At 43.9% G+C, this 25,033-nt stretch overlaps 1 protein-coding gene and 1 pseudogene across 11 annotated transcripts in view; one reads left to right on the top strand and one right to left on the bottom strand.

The window, feature by feature from the left end:
- The window catches only part of CASK (calcium/calmodulin dependent serine protein kinase), a 394,779-nt gene extending 373,085 nt beyond the window's left edge, over positions 1-21,694 (top strand). For 6 of the 10 annotated variants that reach the window (XM_082378094.1, XM_082378100.1, XM_082378096.1 and 3 more), the window contains 6 exons: positions 2,895-2,975; positions 3,082-3,162; positions 5,710-5,912; positions 16,219-16,302; positions 16,817-16,942; positions 19,714-21,694. In XM_082378094.1, the coding sequence (XP_082234220.1) occupies positions 2,895-2,975; positions 3,082-3,162; positions 5,710-5,912; positions 16,219-16,302; positions 16,817-16,942; positions 19,714-19,890 (752 nt within the window). In that variant the 3' untranslated portion in view covers positions 19,891-21,694. The remainder of the gene's footprint in view (positions 1-2,894; positions 2,976-3,081; positions 3,163-5,709; positions 5,913-16,218; positions 16,303-16,816; positions 16,943-19,713) is intronic. The other 4 variants (XM_082378101.1, XM_082378102.1, XM_082378095.1 and 1 more) reach the window with 1 other exon arrangement.
- LOC309621107 (adenosylhomocysteinase pseudogene) lies at positions 8,430-13,216 on the bottom strand (annotated as a pseudogene). Its single transcript has one exon. The product of its transcript is annotated as an adenosylhomocysteinase pseudogene (transcript).
- Positions 21,695-25,033: the final 3,339 nt, after the last annotated feature.

Genomic DNA, 25,033 nt, shown 5'->3' with positions numbered 1-25,033 from the left:
CATTTTCTGCAACGCATGAAAGACTTTTAGCCACATAAATTTGATGCAAAAAGCATTGTCATGCTTCTAGAAGAACTACACTCTTTGAGGCGCTGAGATTCCTCCGCCCTAGGACTTCCAAAATCAATTTAAGATCAAGTTATTAATGTAAACTTTTTTTAAAACTCTTCATTAATTCATTTTTTTTTTTAATGTTAGAGGCCTGAGAAGTGGTATTTAAATATCCTGAGAAACCCCATTTACATACATACATACAAACATAGAGGATTTCTACAATACCATTCATAGGTGTGTTTAAATTATGTTTAATACCACAAATTAGTACTGTTGACGTTAAAAAGCTATTATTTTTGTTTTCTTTAATACAGAGAACTCTAAAGACGACAAAAAGTGGCCCATAATCTCACTGCCCTGTTGACATTTTTTTAATAGTAAAAGTAATAGGCACACGTGATTAGAAAAGATACGGAATGAAAAGCAAAAGGCTTCCACACCTACACTCCCTGAAGAAGGTTTCTTGTAACTATTCCCAGACAAAATTTGTATGCATATGCTAGTATATAAAACCCCCTGGCTTTTATATAAGGATACTGTTGAATTTTTATTAAAATGAGTTTGTTTCTTAATGTGATTTATTTGCCTCATGTTTAGAATATTGCATGGTAAAGTTTCTTTTGTGCATATTATACTTTTATTTTACTAATATATTAAAAGCCATATTTCAATGACCCCTGTACATTTTTCATGCTGTCTTACTCCCAATGGCCTCTGTGCATGTAAGTAACCTGTTGAGTGACTGTGCCTCTTTGTTTTTGACGGTTTCCTTTCATTAAGTCCCTTTTTTTAAATCAGCAAACAACTTAAAACCTTTAAAAGTTCAGTCTCTAAGTGTTCTCCTTATATTCTTTGTATGTCGTATTTTAAAATATCCTTTTTTATTGTTTCTCCGCCCTATGACTACGTGATGATTTCATTTAGACCGGAGTACCCTCTTCATGCTACTTGTATATGGTTAAGATACTGATGTGTAACATATCTGTTCATTTGTCATGTTGATTGTTGATATCTAACTCATTCTTATGTGTTTGAAAAAAATGACTTAATTCAGTAGGATTGGAGTCAGGGCTCTGTAGAGGGAAAGAGATGTGTATACCATTCAGAAAACTTGTGTCATCATCTTGCTCTTTTGTGAGATGCTTGATCATTTCTATATAATAAAATATATCAGCTTGTTGATGGACCTCTTTCATAAGCATTTTCTTGATGAAAATATCACTCAGAGGGCAATAGGTATAAAAAGCAATGCTGTAAGCTCTCCTGCTTTTATTTTTGCAACTCTTCGTCGCTCCATTACCACTGCAGCATGACTAGCTAGCTCCGCCACGCAGACAACCTCATGTTCATTTTGATTTTGTGAATCTGCCATTCTAAACACAGAAAGCATTTTGTGGTTTTTAGCTGTTGCTAGAGAATATGCTTTTAAGTCTTTTAGTCAACCTTTATGCAATCAAGTTATCCAAAAAAAATGCACAAATACCCATTAACATGCACTAACCCTTATTTTAACATATTGTATTTCTTTTTTTTTTTAGTATTTTGGGAATGATACTTTTGTTCGTTTGTTTATTTCTGATCTGTTGCATTCCAGAGTATCCTATTTTGCATTTTAAGGTTCTTTGCTACTGGGAAGAACACAAATGTTAAGGACTGAGCTGATATTCAAAAGCATTTGGCCATATTGTTTCAGGGAGTAGAAGCTTCTCTTAATGATTGACTGAAGCATCTTAGATTCCTCTATTACACCATGGAATCAATTTCATGGAATTTATTTCAACCCCTCTAAAATCCAGAGCTTATTCAATATTCTTTAAAAAAAGAAATTTCAGTGTGTGCCTGACAACATATGGGTAGTACCACACAGAAAAATATTATGGGAAACATAGACATGTGATTTTAGCCTTCTTGTGAGAATTTTCAAATGTGTTGTGAGAATTGGACTACCTTAAACTTCAACAGGAACGGTCATCCTCTTGGGAAAGTTTTTGCAATAGTTTTGTGAAGAGGCAGGTTTCCAAAAAATATTTTTTAAAGCGTTTCTTCTCAGTCTGTAATGATCAGAGAACTCCCCTTTTGCAAAAGTTTCCAAGCTCAGACTCTGCTTCATGCTTCTTCCCATTCTGTCCGTCCTAACTTACTTACCACACACAGGCTGACAAAGTTTGGGGCCCAGGGAAGCATGTTCCCCTACTTACATACCCAAGACTTTCCACTGAATGGATAGCTGGGTTACAGTAAAACTTGTGAGATGCTCATTTCCAAAGCGTGTGAAATCATAGTTGCAAAACTTGACTTTGAAGGAAATCTAGCATGCTACCTTCAGCAACTCTGTTGAAAGAAAGAACCATCAAGTTGAAGACCAGCTGTCCATGCATCTCTCATCCACCCCTAGAAATAATCTAGCTGGCCTCTTTCTTGGTTAACTTCAGTTGCATTCATGTTGGTCACTGTCTGCAGACTTTTTCTTTTTAGTATTGCTGATTTCTTAGAATTGCAAAAATATGAACAGCATGTTGTTTTGAATGAATTCATATGATTTGTTGGATACTGCATGAAAAGATATGCAGTATCTTTTACAACTGGACTTTTATGCATGTGCTCAACATATCTTTGGATGACCCTGGTTCTAAAGTGCATTTTCATGGGCTTAAAAATGAAATTTTCTCCCAAAAGGTTATATGACTTAAATTACATGTAAGCTATATATCATAAGTTGGATTCATATTTTTTAAGACATGGCTTTACTATAATTTTGGTTTTGCCAGTAAAATTATAATTTACATACATGAAATATTCCTTCTGTAAATTTATATTCTTTCTAAATCTTTGCATTTTAGTGTTTGATCAATTAGATCTTGTTACATATGAAGAAGTAGTAAAACTGACAGCATTCAAAAGGAAAACACTAGTCTTATTAGGTAAGTTTAACTGCATAAGTGGCTTTCTTATTTTCATCTTCAAGACATTTTATGAATATTATTAACAATTATCAATTTTTAACTTCCTTTTTAAAAAATGCCATAGGTGCGCATGGTGTCGGGAGAAGACACATAAAAAACACCCTAATCACAAAGCACCCAGACCGGTTTGCGTACCCTATTCCACGTAAGCAATGTTTCACTCTCCTTTAAGTGTATTTTTCCTTGTACTTTTCTAATCTTGTAATTTACATATTTTTTCTGATTACATAAGTAATAACTGCTCATTATAGGAAATTTGGAAAGTCCAGAAAAGAACAAAGAAGAAAATGAGTTAACAGTTAATCCCAACCCCACTCTCAATATTTTATTGTATACCCTTCCAGGCTTCTCTTGGTGCAAACACGTCGCGTGTGTGTGTGTGTGTGTGTGTGTGTGTGTGTGTGTGTGTGTGTGTTGTTATCATTGTTGTTTAACAAGACTGGGCTCGTTCAGTCTATTTGTAATCTAATTTTTCCAACAATATGCCATCAATGTTACCCAGATGAATTATTCTTCAGAAAAATAGGTTTTAATGATAGTATAATTTTCTTTGATATAACAGTATTTTCCTTAATCTGTACCTAAATTGTTGACTTTTATCACTTTTAAAACCCAATGTGCTATCCATTGTTTACTGTAAAGAAGTTTAAATCTGTAATATTTTTATTCCCCTTATTTTCTATATCTTATCCTTAACCTCTTGTCCTCTTTGTTTCCTCAAGTACAAAATGAAGTAATTCCAGGAAAATAAAGAGGATTTGAGATCATATGAACACTTAGCAGATACTGGATAGATAATAGCCATCTTGCTACCATCATTTTATTTTATTTTTTATTATTATTATTATTATTCCAAAGTTTAAAATTTGAATCCCAAAAGCTTTTTAGCAGTTAGAGCTTTGTTCGGGGTGGGAAGAGCTAAAGGAGAATGATTTTTAAGAGCAACAGGAGAGTGAATTCCCTGGCGGTCCAGTGGTTAGGACTCTGCGCTTTCAACTGCCGAGGGCCCGGGTTCAATCCCTGGTCGGAAAAAAGAGCAATAGGAAAAAATGGGAAGATTGGCTCCATCCTGTAGGGCCTTCCAATGCCATGTCAGCACCATTTACTGTTTTCTCTACATCCCAGAGAGCTGTGAGGGTTCATAAGACCAGTCTCATCCCAGAACCCTGTCTGATTTACTCAAAAAAAGAAATTCATCAAATATTCTTTCAGTTGGTACCACTGGAGTTTTCTAGTAAAACGCTTTAAAATGTTCTTTTAATTCTCCTTATGTCTAGATCATGAGTACAGCAAGCTTCTTGATCACATAAGCAATTGAACTTCCATGTTATTAAACGGCCAATTAACTAGCTTGGTTTTAAAGTGTGTCATTGCTGACCCCAATCATGTCTACTCGCTGTAATATTTGACCCTGGGTGTATACATAGCATATGTTTACCTACCGAAATGACTGAAGATAGGACAGCATCAACACAGTATGCTGTTTCTTCAGCTTTTCATGTGCCTGGAGAAAGGGTTCTTCTTTAAAACATCCACATTTTGATGTCCATGAGCACTTGGCAGTTCTACAGTCTAGTTGGGGCAGGAGAGGGGAAATTCCCCCAGGGTTTGGACTCATGTACAACAAAGAATAGCATGAATTTGTTCTTGCTCAAAAAAGGAAAGAAGCAAAGGGAGAAAGAAAACTAAAACTGCTGTCTAGAAAAACATTTCCTAAAGTGTGTTTTGCAGAATCCTGGTCCTATTAGTATCCCACAGAACTAGGACTTACTGGCAGATATTTTAGTATACACTCGCTTAGGTCAGGGGTCAGCAAACCTTTTCTGTAAAGGACTAAACAGCAAATATTTGAGGCTTTGAAGGCCATATGGTCTCTGACACAACTGCTCAACTCTGCCATTGTGAAAGCAGCCACAGACAATATGTAAACAAATGAGCATGGCTCTTTTCCAATAAAACTTTATTTACAAGAACAGACAGTGGGCCGTATTTGGCCTACAGGCCCTAGTTTGCCAATTCCTGCTTTAGGTCTTTCCTAACTATTATGGCCATATCTGGCTACGGTCATTATGTTTTCAATATGGTATCCCTTTTGCTGTATCCTGACATTCTCCTTTTGCATGGTGCTGTATACCAGCACTGTTCAATAGAACGTTCTCTCATAATGACAGCATTAGATATCTGCACTGTCCAGTACAGTAGCCATTAGCCACATGTGGGTATTGAACCCCTGAAATGTGGCTAGTGAGACTGAGGAACTGAATTTTTTAATTTATTTAATTTTAATTTACTTAAATTTAAATAGCCATATGTGGTTTTCCATTTTTTTTAATTCTTCTTGTTTCCTTCTCTTAAGACCTAACTGCATTAAGGCATAGAGTGAGTTATGTTAATCCTGGGTCATTTAGTGTCTTTCCCCTGTGGTGACCCATGAAGGGATGAAATAGATCTCATCTAAACACAGAAAGATTCACCAAACCAAACAGCTAACCAACTACTGTGGTCCGATGTCACATAAACAAATATGACTTCTAGAATTTAGTTCTACAAAGCTACTGGGGGTGGGAACAGGGCATGAGACATACTACAGAATCCATAGCTTTTAAGAGGAGATTGAGTTTGGATAGGTCCATTGGGAGCATCAGCTCATAAGCTCAGCCTTTTAAACCTCTCTTGACATGTAACTTTGCAGACACCACCAGACCTCCAAAGAAAGATGAAGAAAATGGAAAGAATTATTACTTTGTATCTCATGACCAAATGATGCAAGACATCTCTAATAACGAGTACCTGGAGTATGGCAGCCACGAGGATGCAATGTACGGGACGAAACTGGAGACCATCCGGAAGATCCATGAGCAAGGGCTGATCGCAATACTGGACGTGGAGCCTCAGGTAATGCCTAGCCAACCCTGGCACCCTGTCGTCCTGCCTGCATGCTAAGCTCAGGTTCTGAAATAAAAAATGGCATCAGAACATCACAGGTCACATAATAATTTAATAGTAAGCTACGGGAAAGTATCGGCAATGAAGGCACCATGAGTTAACCGTCTAGAATGCAAGCTGACTAATCGTTGCACTCAGGGCACACACAGTGTATTTAAGAAGTAGAGACTGTTCTCTTAAGAGATTCGTTATACTCAGAAGCTCAATAAAGTGCCCAATCGGGTCTGTGCCCGCCAGAAATCCTACAGTAATCTGACTCAGGATGAGACTCTGGCACTTTAACACAGCAGCCACCTTTCCTCTCTTGGTACAGCTCACACTAGACCATCAGAGTCTCTGCCAGCATCTTATGTTAATCGCCAGCAAGAAATTCTGATCCTGGGGCCTGGGTCCAAAATACAGCACCAGCTTTATGAATGCAAGCATGAGCGAGCCCCAGGGGATGTCAGGCAGAGCAGGGGTAGAGACCCGTGGTGGTTCTTAGCCTCTGCCATCTCTTTACTGAGGGACGATGCCTGACCCTGAGCTAAAACTAGGAGGCACATGGAGAACTTGGAGAGGACTCAGAGCTAGACGCAGAGACGATTAGATGATCTGCAGATACGTCCTACACTAGAAGCAACAGAAATTTTTAAACTTGAAAAGGAGAAAGCCAAAGGCCTTACATCAAAAATGCTAACAAGCTATTTTTCATCTCTGAGGACAAACTAAGAAGAAGTGGGACTCAAAGCCCAGTAGGAAGGATTTGGGAGTTGTAGACATCAGGGCAGGTTACCGGAGAGGCTTGTGGATGCCTGTGTGACTCCCAGGCCTGCCGTTTCTAAGACCAACCTGTACCAAAAATCCCTTATCACTTACAAATAGAATCAGTACAACACCTGTTGAAATGGTAGACCAGCTCCCCTCAAGCAGGCTCCGTTTCATCAGGGGGCTTACGTGGCTACCCCAGGCAGGGAAGATCCCTGTTCAAGGGCCACTGTATGAAACTTGGTCCCCTAGCCATCCCTAAAGGGAGGATGGAACCGGCTTAGCCAGGGTCTGTGTGACTTGGGGCCTGATGGCTCAGTTACTTGGCTCCAAGATCCTAACATCAGGGCCAGTGGCTTCACGCATTTCCATGTCACAGCACCTGATGGGGTTCTTGAACTTGGAATCTGGTTAAGGGGCTGGGGAGGAAAGCAACATTAGGGTGAACACTATACAGTTTACTTAACAATGAACTTGGATCTTTATATATATGATGTGTAATGCAGATTGATTTTTGTTTAACTACTAATCCCTCCTTACTAGGGATTGGAAAAATCTTCTGGCCAGGGGTGGCTAGAGGAAAAGTCTCAATCCTGGTCCTGGTCTTCGACATCCTCTCCTTGGGTTCCACACTGGTCTTCACCTGAACGTCGTTTTCTGCTGGTAGTAATGTCTCTAGCAGTATGCTGGCTGCAGGGCTCCTCAGACCACCTCTGCATTATCTCAGTCCACTTTCCAGGGCTTTCTGCCTCACCTGCTGCCGCCGCCACCACTGCCGCTATTGCTGCTGCTGCCCCACCCCTGGCGTCCAGCTCTCCCCATGCCCTTGCCCAGCCCAGCCCAGCCCAGCCCAGCCATGCATTGCTCTGCACTGCTGAGCGGGAGATACTTCTCTCGGCCTTATCAGGCTGCCCACAGCAGTCACTTTCACGTGTGGCACTGGGCACCAGAACACCCCTCGGCCTGGCCTGGGCATTTTCCCTGCTCCCTGTCTGCTGGAGGGCCTCACTGCATTCTTCTCTCCTGCTTCCTTTGTCCCCTCCTCAGAACCGTGATCTCTTGGGAGAGATAGGGATCCTGTTCTCTGCCTGAGCCTCTTAGGGCCCGTGGCCCTGGGGTCCGGTATCACCCAGATCCTGCTCCTCTGGTTGGTCTGCTTGACCACTCTGGTCCCAGGCTCTCCTGCCCAGTGCTCCCAGGCCTAGTCCTGCTCTCACACCGACCACTGCGTCCAGCGGTCCAGCTGCAGGTGCCCACAGACTCTGCACCGCCTGGGCTTCCCCCTTGGGCTTCTCTGCCTTCAGCCCACTCTCTCCCCAGGCTGGACAAGGCCCGCGCCCTGCCTTCAGGATGCCCGTGGCCATGACCGACTTGCTGTCAGGCAGATCCTCGTTGCTTCAGGGAGGCTCTCTCCTTAGGACCTTGTCTCCATGCCCTTTTCCCACCCCGGCCCATTTGATTACCTGCTGTACTATACCTCACGGACAGTTCGACTCAACCAGCATGTATTAAGTACTTGCTATATTCTAAGCATTGTGGCATGAGCTAAGAATACAAATAAGGCAAGCTGGTAAGGGTGAAATTCCTTCCTCAGTGTTCATCAAAAACTGTCTATAACAGAAGTGCCATGTGGCATTTTTTAAAACCCTCTAACTGCTGACACCACTCCCACTCTGTGTGGACCACAGAAAGCCCCACCTAACACTGGGGTTCAGCTCATTTTTTTTTTTTTAGGCACCAAAATTTTTATTAACCCACCTTCTTGCTCTCTTTTAACATTATAAACCAAATTAATCTCTTTGACCCAGAGTTGTGATGTTACAATGCGCTTTTACGTTTCTTTGGCCTCTCTCAACCTCTGGCTATCACTTCTCTTGTCCTTTCTTGGCTATCCCTTAACAATATATTCCAACCCCTGTAAAATAGGGACTAAAAGTACCAACCTCATTGTTCTGAGGTTTAAGAGAATGCCAGGCACTAAGCTGGGCTCTCAGGAGCATTCAAATGCCAACAGTTCCTCTACACCCTTTGACATAGCTCCTTCTCATCTGTCATGGACTGAGGAACCAATGAACCTGTAAACCAAGAACATGGGCATAAAGTCCATGGGCCAAGTGAGGGCCTGGATGGTAAAGTGCATGGGCTTTGTGATCACCACCACCAACTTCCAGCCTAAGGAAGGACTGACTGAGTGAGCAGTTCCAGAACCCCTGATCTCATGGCTCCCTGTGGGTAACTCCTGTGTACCTCCATCGTGACCAGGGCCTGAGGAGGGACTTCTCAATTCCCCCTGCCACACTTGCAACAGTATGAGGGATGCAGCAGAGACCAAAGACTGAGTGACTAGCCCCAGGGAGTTGATGGGGACCATTATCAAACCAGTCTCAAAGGTGGTGCCATTTGCTCTTGGGGAGGAGAGGTGGGACCCAGGCAAGGACAGCAGCTGGAAGGCAAAGGGCAGGCCTGGTTCTCAGTAGCGGTAGTGATCAGGTTTGAAGGGGCCGTCACGGGACACGCCCAGGTACTGGGCCTGCTTCTCAGTCAGCTTGGTCAGCTTCACATTCAGCTTGCCCAGGTGGGCTTCAGCCACTGCTTCATCCAACTTCTTGGGCAGGAAGTGGACCCCAACAGGGTACTTGTCTGGGTGGGTCCACAGCTCAATCTGCGCCAGCACCTGGTTGGTGAAGGAGTTGCTCATCACGAAGCTGGGGTGGCCCATGGCACAGCCCAGGTTGACCAGCCGGCCCTTGGCCAGAAGGATGATGCGGCTCCCGTTCTTCAACAAGTAGCGGTCCACCTGGGGCTTGATGTTCACCTTCTCCACAGCGTTCTCATTCGGCCACTTGACATCAGTCTCCACGTCAAAGTGTCCGATGTTCCACACAATGGCGTCATCTTTCATCTGTTCAAAGTGCCGGCCGAGGAGGATGTTGACACAGCCCGTGGTGGTGACAAAGATGTTGCCCTCCTGACAGGCCTCATCCATGATGGTCACCTCATAGCCCTCCATGGCAGCCTGAAGCGCGTTGATGGGGTCGATCTCCGTGATGATGACATGGGCCCCGAAGCCCCTCAGGGCCTGGGCACAACCCTTGCCCACGTCGCCATAGCCCGCTACCACCGCCACCTTGCCTGCAATCATCACGTCTGTGGCCTGCTTGATGCCATCTATGAGGGACTCCCGGCAGCCGTAGAGGAGCCAACTTGCTCTTGGTGACAGAGTCGTTGACATTGATGGCAGGCACCTTCAGGATCCCATTGACCATCATCTTGTACAGATTGTGGACCCCCGTTGTGATCTCTTCGGAGATGCCTCGGATGCCTGACAGGAGCTGTGGGTACTTGGTGTGGATGAGGTTGGTGAGGTCACCACCATCGTCCAGAATCATGTTGAGGGGCCCGTCCTTGAAGTACAGCGTCTTCTCAGTGCACCACAGATACTCCTCGTCCATTTCACCCTTCCAGGCGTACACTGGAACGCCAGCCTTGGCAATGGCAGCTGCTGCATGGTCCTGGGTGGAGAAGATATTGCAGCTGGACCACCGCACCTCAGCACCCAGGGCAACGAGGGTCTTAATGAGGACAGCTGTCTCCACGGTCATGTGCAGGCAGCCGGCAGTGAGGTCGCCCTTCAGTGGTTTGGAGGCTGAGTACATCTCCCACATGTGCATCAGGCCCGGCATCTCATTCTCTGCGAGATCCAGGGCCTTGCGTCCCCAGGCGGCCAGGCTGATGTCAGCCACTTTGTAAGGCAGCTTGTCTGACATGCTGGCGGCGTTTCCGCACAGAGTGATGGACATGGGCAAAGGGGGCCGAGCCTCAGGCTGGGGATAGGCGCGGGGCGGGCGGCGCCGGGCAGGGCCAGCTCATTTAGTTTGTGCCATCTTAATTAATTTTAGATAGTTGAGGCCAAACCAAACACATGTCTAATGATACTATATAAGATGTTGTGGTTCAACTTTAAACCTAAGGGACTATCCGAAAGACTTTAAACCAGAAGAAAATGAGTAACCTGGCTTCTTTTAAAATAAGGAGAATAGATTGTGTTCCTCTATATTTTGCCAAGCATTAGTACTCCTTACCTAATCCTTGTAACACCAAGATAGAGACATCAGTATCTACTTTTGAGGATGAAGAAACCAAGCCTTAATGTAATTTTCACTTGAACAGTCTCGGTTTGGATTTGGGGTTTTTTTTTGTTTTGTTTTGTTTTTACAGTAAATCTTAGACTCCTTTCACTGTACCATCCTAGAAGAGTTAACCCTGTTTAATCCTTAAGCTGGTGCGCCTTGTATGTATGTGGTAGTACAATTTAAATCTTTAACATTTAGAAAAATCTGTAAGGCGGTCAAACCTGAGGAAAGCTATAGAGCTGACTTCTCATAAAGCCATGGCTCAGAAAATAATCTATGTCCCTAAAGCTGGAACTATAATAGCTCCAGTGTGTAATCAAGACAATTTTAGATTTTAATTTTATTCTGATTTGTCCATTTGCAGCATTAAAGAGTTGACAGTAGCAGAATATTTGTGGCTTTGCTTCTGCCCCCAGGGAAAGGTTGTCATCAAGGGGTAGGTACAGTCTTGTTAGGAATCTGTGCTTGGAAACAACAGCCATGTTTTGAACTAGAGGCTGTTTTGTGAATTCAGTTGGCCCTCTTAAGATTGTTTCTGGGGTCACTGTGTTCTTCCTTATACCCTTAGATCTTTGTGCAAAATGACTCAGATGCTTGCCCTTTTTAATTTTGCAAAAAAACAGATAAGTCTTAAAGATGTCTGCTTCTTAGATACTTGGTCAAATGAGTTTTTATTCCTTGAGGGTAGTAACCTGACAATTATTGGCCATAGATGAGCCATTAAATCAATTTATCTCCAAAAGAGAACTTTAAATGCTAAATTAACGCTTCTTTGGCTGTTTGAACCCAGTGTATTTTCAGTGATCTTTCTAGACTCTCTCTCCCCTCTCTGGGATTCAGAAAGAGATATTTGCCTGTAAATATTAACAAATTTGTGTCTCATCTTAAAAGTCAAAAAGGAAGAGGTTTTAGAGATCATCTTAAAGCCACCTATTAGTGGCCTGAGGGAGGGGAATCCTTGTGAAGCAATTCCATTTCCTGTTCCTGAACTTCAGGCAAGCTGAGTCTGCACACACACACACACACAAAAAAACTGGCCCCCACTTGAGACCCATAAGTAGAGCAGAGTATGGGGACAGAGGCCTTCGAGAAAAAATGAGGACATGTGTGGTGACTCTGCTGAAGATAAGAGGGAGACTAGGCAAGAAAATCTCAGTCAGGATTCTAGGCATCTTATAATCTTTGAAAGTACAATAATATAGGAGAGAAACTCAAAGCCGTGAAAAGGAGGAGGAAGCAAATATATTCAGTACTAACCACAGAGACTACTGTAGTTACTGTGATAAACATGAAATTTGGCTCTGAACTTCCTGGCAACCAGGACAAAAAGGAGAATGTCACGGATCACATAATTCTCATCTAATAGAAGTATGTCAGTTCTTTCCTTGGAGTTAATTACTAAAGGAATATAACCTGATTGTTAGACATAAGAGGCATTTGGTGGTGTGGTGAGTACAGTCTTCCCGGACAGCCTCATGCAGTAGGTGCGGAATGACCTTCATGTCTTCGTGGATAAAAGCTAAGGGCGTGAATGCCGTGCAGAGGAGGGTAGTCCGCAGGGAGCTAACGGTTGCCGAGTCGTGTGTTTTCTGGTGCAGAACAGAATAGCAGGCTAGAACCGAAAATACTCAGACAATTGGGTGGCTATCAGGCTGCAGTCACTGAGTGGAGAAAAGGCCATTTCACGCCTGGGGTGGCATTCTCGACTTCATCCGTGGGTTGTGGCTGTGTGGACTTCCATCTGGCACTCAGAGTAGCTTCAGGGATGGAAGCAAGGGTAGGGACTGGGCCTTAGGATTTTTTTTTCCCCATCTGAGTTGCCCAGAAGGTGGCTCTGGGTGGATGTGGGATGATGAGGAAACCTTATGTCTCAACTGACCCTGGAGTCACCTGATTTATGAGCACAGGAAGGATAGGAAAAGGCCCAAAATCATATTCACAAAAAGGACAGTTCTAAGTGAAGATCACTGTTAAGCTCGATTGAGCTATATACAGACTTTTTCATGATGGTTGTTCCTTGCTAAAATCTTCAGTCACAAAAGGATTTGCAAGGAAATGCCAATTACCTCTTTCAAAAATGAACATATAGAAGCTTGAAGAGCTTTCTCCCATGGGGAATCTGAGCCTGTGACTTTCACAATTAAAGCAGTTTGAGGGCAGGTAAAACAATGTGCCAGGCTCCGTTACCCCACAAGGAGAAACTGTAACTAAAGAAGAAAAGACAACCCTCAGGGCTTCCCTGGTGGCGCAGTGGTTGAGAGTCTGCCTGCCAATGCAGGGGACACGGGTTCAAGCCCTGGTCTGGGAGGATCCCATATGCCGCGGAGCAACTAGGCCCGTGAGCCACAATTGCTGAGCCTGCGCGTCTGGAGCCTGTGCTCTGCAGCAAGAGAGGTCGCGCAGCGCGATGAAGAGTGGCCCCCGCTCGCCGCAACTGGAGAAAGCCCTCACACAGAAACGGAGACCCAACACAGCCATAAATAATAAATAAACTTAAAAAAAAAAAAAAAAAAGAAAAGACAACCCTCAGAATGGGAGAAAATATTTGCAAACGAAGCAACTGACAAAGGATTCATCTCCAAAATTTACAAGCAGCTCATGCAGCTCAATATCAAAAAATCAAACAACCCAATCCAAAAATGGGCAGAAGACCTCAACAGACATTTCTCCAAAGAAGACATACGGATTGCCAACAAACACATGAAAGGATGCTCAACATCACTAATCATTAGAGAAATGCAAATCAAAACTACAATGAGGTATCACCTCACACCGGTCAGAATGGCCATCATCAAAACATCTACAAACAAATGCTGGAGAGGGTGTGGAGAAGAGGGAACCCTCTTGCACTGTTGGTGGGAATGTAAATGGATACAGCCACTATGGAGAACAGTATGGAGGTTCCTTAAAAAACTAAAAATAGAACTACCATATGACCCAGCAATCCCACTACTGGGCATATACCCAGAGAAAACCATAATTCAAAAGAGTCATGTACCACAATGTTCATTGCAGCTCTATCTACAATAGCCAGGACATAGAAGCAACCTAAGTGTCCATCAACAGATGAATGGATAAAGAAGATGTGGCACATATATACAATGGAGCATTACTCATCCATAAAAAGAAACGAAATTGGGTCATTCGTAGAGATGTGGAGGGACCTAGAGTCTGTCATACAGAGTGAAGTAAGTCAGAAAGAGAAAAACAAATATCGTATATTAACGCATATATGTGGAATCTAGAAAAATGGTACAGATGAACCTATTTGCAGGGCAGGAATAGAAAGGCAGACGTAGAGAACAGACGTGTGGACACGGTGGGGGCGGTGAGGGTGGGATGAACTGGGCGATTAGGTTTGACATAAATACACTACCATGTGTAAAACAGATAGCTAGTGGGAACCTGCTGTATGGCACAGGGATCTCAGCTCGGTGCTCTGTGATGGCCTAGTTGGGTGGGATGTGGGAAGGGGGAGGGGATGTGTGTATACACAGAGCTGATTCACTTCGCTGTGTGGCAGAAACTGACACAACATTGTAAAGCAATTATAGTCCTATAAAAATAAATAAGTAAAAAAATAAAATTCAGAAACATAATCCTAGGAAAAGTGAACCTTGCACTAAACAGGAAAGTCAAAACCTTTACCAACCAACTTGCCTCTTACATGCCTTTATATTCATAGAGGCCAAGAGATTCTCTTCAGCCATGAAAGCACAGTGCCCTCTAGTCAAACCTGCCTCAAAAGGCAAAATAGACTTTGTGAATTATATGTACTGCTTTTACATTTTTGTTTGATCAAAAGACTATTTCTGCCAGGTGCCATCTGGGGCATGAGGAGGACAACTGAACGAGACGCAGCCCCTGCCCTCAGGAAGCTTAGCCGCCAGCATCCAGGCACTTGCATTTCCAGGGTGGCGGGCACTACAGGTGCCTAAGTGTGGGTGTGTCAGGAGCATACCGGCGGGGCGCCTGACTCAGCTCAGAGCTCATAAAGGACTTCCCAGAAGAAAGAACACTCAGCCAAGCAATAGGGAAAGTGGGGAGGGGGACGAGGGGATGGAATGTCCAGGCGGAGGGAGTAGGAAGAGAAAGGCTGGCCCTTTCTGGAACTGAAAGTAGTTCAGCAAGGCCAGTCCATGGAAGGGAAGGGACAGAAAGGTAAGCATGGGCCAGCTCATGAGGCAGGGATCTGACATTTATGCTCAGGAGGGTACATTTTACCCCAAGGCCAAGAAGGAGCTCTTGAAGGGCTTGGAGTGGAGGAGTGATGGAATGGGATTTGCATTTCCGAAAGATTGTTCTAGTGGCAGGGTTTAGTAGGATTGGAAAGCAGCAAAACTGGAGGCAGGGCACCCAAATTGCTACTACAGCAAACCAGACACAAGAGGGAGGAATAGGAATAGGGCAAAGCAAACAATTGAAAGGCTATTTACAAAGCAAACTATGTGGCTAACAGAATAGACATGTTAAATTCTTATATAAAGGACAGCAAGATATTTACCCCTGACGCATACGCATTAATTACATGTCAGTGACTTGTGAACTGTGTGCCTATGTTGGGTTTTGTTGTGGGGTTGGGGGGTGTCCTGTCCTAGGGCAGCAGCAGAAGCAGCAACCCCTTACCAGAATCAACTCCCACAGCATCAGATGCTGGCTTTGCAGTATGTCTGTGCAAACTAGTAGCTTGCAGTTAGTGGTTTCTGATACCTTGGAATGGAACCGAAAGGGGCCTCAGAGGTCCCTCTCCCTTGAATGTGGCGTCTTCTCATGGGCCTACAAATTGCCCACAGCCATACGGCTCCATCCCTGGACAGGGTGTCCCTTCCCTTTGAGTCCCACAGAGGAGAGGGCTTTCCTCAGGACAACTCAGAAGGCCTATGTCAGTGCGAACACAGCCCTCGTGGTCACAGTGGCCGTGATTTGCTCTCCTCATGAGCAATCTGAAATTTGAAATGTGGTGTAGTGCGCTCTGGATGAGTGCTGAAGCCACCCTGCTGGTCCGAGTCTACCCCAAAATGCATTTCCTAGGAATTAAAATTCAGGCTACAATTAATAACCAGGTTTAAATGAACATTAACCAACATAATCAGTGTTCACTTTTCAGAAGAAAAATAAGTCGGATTGATTCATGAGATTCATAAGAAAAACGTCCAGTTTGTCAGCTTTTATTTGCCAATGGCTATTGTCCATCCTTTGGATGAAAAGAAGTAATATAAGTTATTTATAAAGTTGGTAAATTTAATAATATCTTGCCAAAAATTTGAATCAAGGGCTTTTCCAGTTGTATAATTTTCTATGAACTCATTTGAATGTTTGCATTAGTTATTTCTCCTCTTAAGTCTCAGTTTTCTTTTTTTTTTTTTTTTACACAGGCACTGAAGGTCCTGAGAACTGCAGAGTTTGCTCCTTTTGTTGTTTTTATTGCCGCACCAACTATCACTCCAGGTTTGAATGAGGTAAGAATTAATCAGTTTTTCCTCTAATCAGCACTCCCCCGAGTAAGGATGCATTTGTGTTGTGCATTCCAGAGCAAAGCCCCATCTCATTAAGACAACTAAATGAAGCTCTGCTTTGTTTTCCATGCTGGCCAGTAAGATTTCCAGAGCTTGAGGTCCTCTTTCAGGAGTAGGAATTACACACCACAGAGAGGTGTGGTTCTTCTGAGATCAGAATCATTAGGCAAATGCAAGCTTTAGTCTCCAGTGCAGTCCGCCTGGGGCCTTATCCATGGGTCTGCTCCCGCCCTGAGGGGCTGCCAGCCCCTCCTGTCCTGATAGCGACTGCGACTGCGACTGCGCTGAGAGCTCTGGGCCAAGAATTGCCTTGCCTGGGGAGAACTATAAGGCATCCACCTCCTTGGCTGGGCTGCCAGGACACCCCTAGGCAGCCTCCGGAGTGGAACCCGTGCAGAATCTCTACCCAGGCCCCTGGAGACTACCAAACCTGGAAATGAGCTCTGTCCCCTCTCAGGCCTACTCAAGTCAGCAGCCGCCACGGAGATGGTGCCCGCGAGGGTCGGCAGCACCATCTAGAACCAGGCTGGCTTACACAGCCTTCTATTGCTGGGCAGATAAGAAGGTAGTTATGGAGTGTCTGGTGAGTATATTGCTGCTTATCTGCTGTAGGGTCATTCTTAAGAGGAAACTCTACACAAAGTTTTCCTGAAGGCCATCACTTCTGCAGGGTCTAGAAATCACCAGGACGCTCTTGGCACTGTCCAGTTAACAGTGGCCTAGACTCACCCAAGCTTATGACAGTAAAATCAAGGCTTGGAGATTTTCACTTTAAGGAAAATTAAATATCTAGATTTAAGGAAGATTAAAGAACTAGATTTCTATGTCACTCATATTTTTCAGTCATTTTTTGTCATTTCATTTGCAAAAGATGTAGTCCTTGGTAAATTCTACTTTTCCATCTTATCTAATATACAAACATGTTTGAAACTCCACATTGTGGTTAGCTCTTATCCTTTGGTTACCATGTATTTTTCTTGAATTATCATCTTTGCTTTGTTTTTGTTTTTGCCTATTTTCCTGCCCTTTTACTAATTTTCCATAGCTGCCAAAATGGTGCAGAAAATTGCCTGTAAGTACCAGCTAGGAGGTGATGAAATACAGCCTCGTCTCCTTTCATAGATTTAGAATGTAGACATTTTGTTCCCACAAATCCTTGCTTTTGCTGTTAGAATAAAGGCATTTTGTTTTCACTGAGTTAAACCCTGCTCACGTGTAAGTCAAGCCTGCAGACAAGCTGTTGTAGAGGAAGAAACTGACAAACATGGCTTCATCTTATAAGATCCTTAAGAGGGAGCTTTATTTTTTTTGTGTGACGAGAACTGCATTAAAAATTTGATGCTCTCAGCCATAAATTTTCTTGAATGTTTTCATCAGCCCAGCTTTCTGAGCAAATTATAAGCTCTGCTAGTGGTTCTTGAAGCCCACCCAGGACTGTATATTCCAATAGAATCCCCTAGCCCGGAGAGTGACGTGGTAGGAATTGCTCCTTCTCGTACTGGTAGGAAGCACTCCTGTCTTTGGGTGAATGCATGTTTCCTAAAATGGGCTTTTGCTTTGTGTTTATTGTAAAGCCACAGTGAAAATACTATGCTTTTTAAGTGCAAGCAGAAAGTGTGTTGATATGACCTTAGAAGGTGATGATTAACTGAGGTCTTATCTACACTGAAGTAGTTAACACCTAACATCCAAAGCATGTCACGTCCTGCTTTGAAATTCCGGTAGATGACAAAGCAGGTTAGGACACTCTCATTTCAGAGTGTCCTGATAGAAAAGATTGAGTCCCCAACCTTTCTGGTGTCTGTCATCCCCACTGTGGTGCTGTGATGGAATCGAGTGTTATTATTTCACCTCGAATCCCCTTGCCAGAGGGCTGCACCCACAGGTCGAGGTTCATCAGGAAGAGTCTCTTACAAACAGATGGGCCTCAGAGAAGAGGAGGGCTCCTAAGCCAGCAGTGGGTGCCAACAGCTCTCAAGTCCCTGAAGGCACCGCACCTTTTAGTTTGTCTGGAGATCTGTCTCTGTCATCATGGGCCCCCATTTCCTAGTAGACTTTCTCTGTCTCTTGACTATAGATTTAACACTCATCAAATCGTATAATGGCCAGTATTAGTCAGCCAAGTGCTCGTTCTTTCGGTAACATTTATTAAGCACTTACTATGTATAAGGCACAATGCCAAGTGCTGGGCACAGCAAGGCAAGTTTGAGCTCTAGTTGGGGAGAGAGATACTAATCAAATAAACAGGTATTTAATTGTATCTATATATATATTTCAGACTCCACCCAACAGCTCAGCTATCTAGTTGGTTACTTTGACTTACAAAGTTTCCTGGTTTCAAATTTGAACTTGCCCATTAAAAGTTCAGCATAACAAGATCTGACCCGTGAAGATGCAGAGGCAGACTTTCTGGTGGCCCTTAAGAGATCCCCATCTTGAAAGAACTGCCATCCTGAGGCTCTTTGTAGTGCGCTGCAGGAGTTGAGGGAAAGCCTTTACTGCCGCGAAGAGTTCAATAGCTGCTTTTCCTTCAGAGTTGTTTCCATAAGAGATGTAAGTACTTATGAACAGTGATATTTGGCCATTTCCAATGCAGACCAATGTGAGGGGATTCATCAGATGCCAGCTGCCGTTGTATCTGGGAAATGGCCTTATTTCATCCATTATTTGTAACATCCAAAAAGCTTTGCCTCTGGCATCCACTGCTGTTGAGTGAGGGCCATTATATGTAACTGAATTCCTGGAACATATTGAACCTCTAAGTAGAATAGAGAAAAATACAACTTAACTTGTTGTCCAGAGGCAGGGGCTTCTTGGCACAAACACAGCTGGGCTCTGGGGCCTGGTGCAAGCAAGTGCAGAGGACCAAGGGAAGGGGATGCAGGGCTCTGACCTCGTCCGTCCCCTGAAGTCCCCCCACCAAACGGGAGAGTGGCTTGAGATGAGGCGGGCCTGGGTCAGAGGAATGAGGGCAGAGTGGTTCGACTCTGAATCAGTCAGTCCCCACTGACCCCGGGGCAGACACTGCTTGGCTGGGGTGGGGTGATGTGTTTGCTGAAGAGTGTCTGTTTCCTCTGGTCCGTCCGGTTTGGCGTGGAGCCCCCTGTTGCATGGTGAGCAGTCATGGTGGCAAGCCGTAGTTCTGTGACCCTGCCATCCCGGGGACCGTCATCTCCTCTGTCACGAAGCGGGCTTGGCCTCACGCCCAGATGTGGCACATCAAGGTCTGGCCTTGACTGTTTCTGACATTGGGACGGACAGAAATGTGACACGAGAAAAAAAATCCGGCTGACTTTTCTCTTTGCTCTTCCCTCCTCCCACACCCATCCCTACCTCCATCCCATCACCATTTAGGATGAATCTCTTCAGCGTCTGCAGAAGGAGTCTGACATCTTACAAAGAACATATGCACACTACTTCGATCTCACAATTATCAACAATGAAATCGATGAGACAATCAGACATCTGGAGGAAGCCGTGGAGCTCGTGTGCACAGCCCCGCAGTGGGTCCCAGTCTCCTGGGTCTATTAGGCCTCTCCCCAGATATCTGCCGCATAACTGGGAGCCACCTCATACATGGAAAAGCCTCTGTTATCGGCCTTGTGTCAGCAGGTCGTGGTCCCTAGAGACTACCTAGTTGTAGTGTGACCTACATTTATATTATTGTCATGTCCGAATAGATAGGAGGAGAAAAACAATTACACACTAATTTAAAGAGACAGTATCTTTTTTAATCAGTTCTCCTAAACTTTAATAAAATGTATCTTTAAATGTATGTATTATTCAATCCTTTGGAATGTTATATTTTTGGAAATCATAGCTTTTTATTTCCAAGGCCCCTAAAAACTGCACAAAATAGATGCTGCTTTCTATAATCTATTTTAATAATAATAAACAATGATTCTGTTACCTTGACTGGGGTTGGAACACTACATTCTTTTTAGAGTCTGATTTTATGGATTGGAATATCTTTCTTTCCTTTATTTATTTGAAATAATCAGTCTAGTGATTACAAAACTCATAAATTTTTAAAGGCCTTTTTTTTCCTCTTTTTTTTTTTTAGAACAGTATTTTTTTTAAGTCCTTTATGTAACATCCAGATAATGTGATACTGTCTCTTTGAAGCACCCTGTAAACCTTTTAGAGATTTGAAGTTGGGTCTTGACTCTTAATGCATGTGGACAGTCGCGAGCGTTTATGCTGTCGGTGTGTCTGTGTTGGACAAAACAATCTGTAATCTACAGCAAAGTACATTCCGTTCACGGGGCACACCCAGGGGAATAAGAATAAAATGCTATTATGACTAAGTTGTAAACCTATGCACATCCCTTGCATTTCGGGCAACTTTATAAAAAACAAACAAAAAGAAACTGATTTTTATTAATAATAATCAATCATGTAGTGAAATGTGTTTGTAATTTTGTCTCAATTTAATTTGTTGTAAGGTGGGAGGGGGAATTGCTGGTTTCACCATTTCAGATCTGTGTTGTCTGAGAGTATTAACGTTTTAATTAAGCAAAGAAATGAGGATTTTTAATATGTATGTAATTGTTTTAAAGCACCCATTTTAAGAGAATATACTGTGCAATGAAGAAACCAGTTTAGGCATTTGCTATAAACTGAATTATTCCAAAAGAATAATCTATAACAGCCCTGTAAATTCCTTTAAAATGATAACTAACAGGACAGTTTGACCAATTTTTTTTAAAATATACTTCCTTTTATGTGTTCAATAATTAAATGCCTTTGGGTCCTTCATTTCATTATAGATTTGTTCAGGTTTACAAGGTGATGATCTTTTAGATTTTATAATCCATTAGATGCTCACTGAAACATCAAAGGCCCAGGAATGACGACTATCAGTTAGCAGGACAACAAAATACTCTGCACCCAAGGGCCACTAATGTGCACCTGTGCTTTCTCCTTCCTCTTGCTATATCCCTTGGCACAGGAGAATCATGTCCTTGTTGCTTTAGAGACATTAACCATCTCATCACCCTTCCACGAGGTCACATTCTTCCAATACAGGAGATTCAGGCTGGGGGGGGGTGGGTCTTCTGACTCTTTGCCAGAGGTCAGTGGAAGGTTTTTCATTAGAGTGTCTGTCAGGGTGTGAAGTGGTTCTATTAACCTGAGATCCTTGAAAAAAGACCATCGAGTTTGCTTCTTTTCAGTTAGATGGCCTCATTGCTTTGTGCCCTGGCAGGATGTGCAGGATGTGTTCTGAGCGGAACAGCTCCTCTGTGAAGGACCACACCGAGAAGGCATTTGGATACTCTTTTTAGGGTGTCACCCTCCCCTCCCACCTACTCTTATTAAACAATGCTGATTTTTCCTCTGCTGTTGTCCTTTGTGGGTAACCAGATGAGTATACAACTTACAAAGTGCTGAGTAAACTGCTTCTGTTGGGACCCACAGCAGGGTGACCAAACCACCAAACCAGAGACACTGTGGATGGAGGGAGAAACCCCAAGAGCTGATTAGGGCTGTGTTAGGACTGATTTAAATCTACCTGATGCCAAGGCCAGGCAGTCATTCCCATGATGGTACTGGTCACAATCCGGGCTCTTCTCAGTGTGAAACTGCCCACTCTACCTCTTTTCCAATGAAGCACAAAGAAGAATACAACTAACACCTGAGAACAGAAGCTCCCTCCCTCTGGTAGAAACCCCACTTGTCCTCTAAGACCAAATCTCCAGAGATGCTCGACGATGCCTGTCTTAAGCCACCCACCATGCTGATAAAGGTTGGGTCATGCAGAGGAAGAGAAAAGCAATGCCAGTGTAAATGTCTGGCCCCAGGATTGAGAAGCACTGTAGCGCTCATCCTCTCTCCTCCACCGCTTTATGCGTCCTCAGAGAAGCACACAGGCAGGCGGCATTCTCACCATTGCGCATGTGGCAAAATTCCTGCACCCAGAACTCATTCTGTCTAACTTCTCAGAGGTCGTCTGTTCCCTTCCACTAATACACGTCTTCTCTCAAGCAGTGTCTTTTTGACCTAGCAGAAAATACTTAAATTTCTGAATCCAGAGTAATTTCAGTACATTGCTGCTGCACCTCCATTACAATTGTCCACTAAGCAATCAGAAAATTGCTAAAAAGCTGCTTTACTGTTTCCATTCCATCAACAAAATCATTTTTTTTCCTTTAAAAGAACAGAGCGAATGGTTAGATTATTAAATCTTAGCACTGATCAACTGAGCCATATTCTGAGGGCTCTCTTTCCAACCCCATTGCCCACAGCAAGAAATGGGGTGTTTTTTATATGTCAAATTATCTGTTAAAAAGAATGTCCTGATTTTCTAATCATAAAACAGTAATTACTTTGCACACGCAGCATGTTCCATTCTAACACTAAAAAGGAAAATGTCAATTTAATTCAGGAAGCTTCCCAGTGTCAAGATAATATGGTAGCTTTTTTAAATGCAATTAAGTGTAACTCCTGTCAGTGAGATGGTTTAAAATATTTGCTCAGAGAGGAGAAGAAATGGGTGACCTACTTCTTGCAATTTGCACTCAGAAGGCATCTTCTGAGCCCGTCCCATTGGTGGTGGGATGTCAGAAGATGCTGCAAAGCCCTCACCGCACAAAGGGTCAGCACATGCTCCTTTCCCCGGGGTCCATTCCATCTCCCACCGCTGGGGCCAGCCCGCCGGGCCTGGACTCCATGCTACAGTTATTTTTTTAAAACCTTTGATCTCATTATTGCAGACGAGGTTTTTTGGTTTGTTTTTAAATCACTTGTAGTTAATCTGTTCATTAAGGCTTTGAGTTCATTCCTTGAAAAAGTGTAGTCAGTCGAGCCACCCTTGGGGAAACAGAGGTGGAGATGCCCGGCGTGGACACTGCCCCTTAAGGACAGGCAGCCCAAAACAAACGCTCTTGTCTCCCACTGATACGCTTTTCTTCATTTCAGGTCAATCTCTTGGGGCAAAGAGAACATGCCACTAAAGCTAGCAAGAACATTTCTTGATTAATAAATTCTTAATTTTAACACCTCCCACGCTGTCTCCTTGGAAAGAGGAGAAGGCAACTTGCAATCAGCATTCCAAACAAGCCCCTTCTCATCCTCATCCCTCCTGCTTATTTCCTATCATCAAACTGGTGTGTGCATGCGTGCGTGCGTGCGTGCGTGTGTGTGTGTGTGTTGGGGGGGAAGGGCTTGTTTTTCCAGAACTGGACACAGCCTCCTAATTCCATCCTCTTTACAAGGGGTTATGGTACCAAGGTCCCCGAGCATTCTTTCTCTTGTTCTGCGCCTCTGATTAATTCTCCTCTTAGAAAGCTCTTTTGCTTCTCACTGCAGCTTGCAGAGGGGCTACAAGCTTTACTCATGAATCGTTTCATTTGGTAGAAATTTTCCAGTTTTTACCCCTTTAGAAGTAAGGTCTTCCTCTCCATTTGGTGTCTTCAGTTACAGGACATTGCCTGTAAGGCTCAAGGCTTGATTGGCTTTGCCCACACCCAGTTATCAGTTTGCCTTAAACTTGGAGCTATTGGGAGTCTCAGGTCTTCCAGCTTAGTGAGTGAAGTTTAGGTGTGACATGCATCCAGGAAGTGGGAGAAAGGGAGAAAAAGAGTATGTTCACCAGTCCACATCCCTTTATCTGGTCTTTTCTCTGCTACTCTTGGGCTGCAGAAGGTGGGCAGACCTGGCCCACAGAAGGAGGAGGAGGGCCGCACCATCTCTAGGCCAGGCATTGCCAAGTCTTATCTCTTCAAGGGGGAGGATAGAAAATCCAGAGCTCCCACCACCCCTCACTAACCATCAACTCTCTTGACCCTGTGCAAATGGACCGAGCAAAAGAAACTGGGAAGAGGTGTCTGGCACAGGAGACCTCATTTCTGGCCCCAAGCACAACTTGCTATCTTATGTATGCACAGAAACTTGGAGCTTCGCTGCCATTTCTGTGTTCCTTCCCTTCTCTCCCGCATGTGACCAAAGGAACGTGCCAGTGGTCTCGCCAACAGAGCCCTGGGGGTGACCATCTTGGGACCCAGAGGCCATGCAGTCTCTTCAAAGGAGTTCTGCTTGGGGGTAGAAATAGGTGTTCCTCCACAGTGCGTGGCCCCAGCTATTATTTTCATTTTCAAGAGACCAAGAATTGGAGGAATTGATTTCCGGTCTCTGCTGTGTCCCTGGATGGCGCCTGTGCAGGCGGTGGGAGGCTATGGGGGCAGCAGGCCCGGGGGCTGATGCGAAGGCCACACGATCCTCACGTGCGGAGGCCACAGCATCATGTTTAATTGCCAGGCAGATGCGTCGCCGTTCAAGCTCAGTTCTGGGGTTGTTTTGCATAAAGTTTTGCCAACGTGTTTTTGTTTGTTTTTTTTTTTCTGTATGTATAATTGCCTTTTTATAAAAGGTTTTGAAGTATTGTCTCAGTGATAAAAAGAGAGCGATGTTAACGGTTGTTGTATATTTCACCGTATCCAATTGTAAGTATTTGAAGGGTACAGCGAAGCCTTAGCGTGCAAGAGCGTTTGTGCAGGAGGTGTCCTCTGACACCCAGGAGGTGAGGGGATCGGAAAGTTTCGGATTCTTTGTAAATGCCCCGCTTTTCTTTCTCTCTGTGTGTATATTTACATGCCTTAGCACACGCCCTCCCACCCTGATCCCTTTGCCCTGTCGCCAGAACAACCAGAACGCTGGTGCACTGCCAGTACAGGAC

Source organism: Balaenoptera borealis (assembly GCF_965194805.1).
Source record: "Balaenoptera borealis genome assembly, chromosome: X".
NCBI lineage: Eukaryota > Metazoa > Chordata > Mammalia > Artiodactyla > Balaenopteridae > Balaenoptera > Balaenoptera borealis.
Note: the sequence above shows the minus strand (reverse complement) of the source record. Positions and strands in the feature narration are given on the sequence as shown.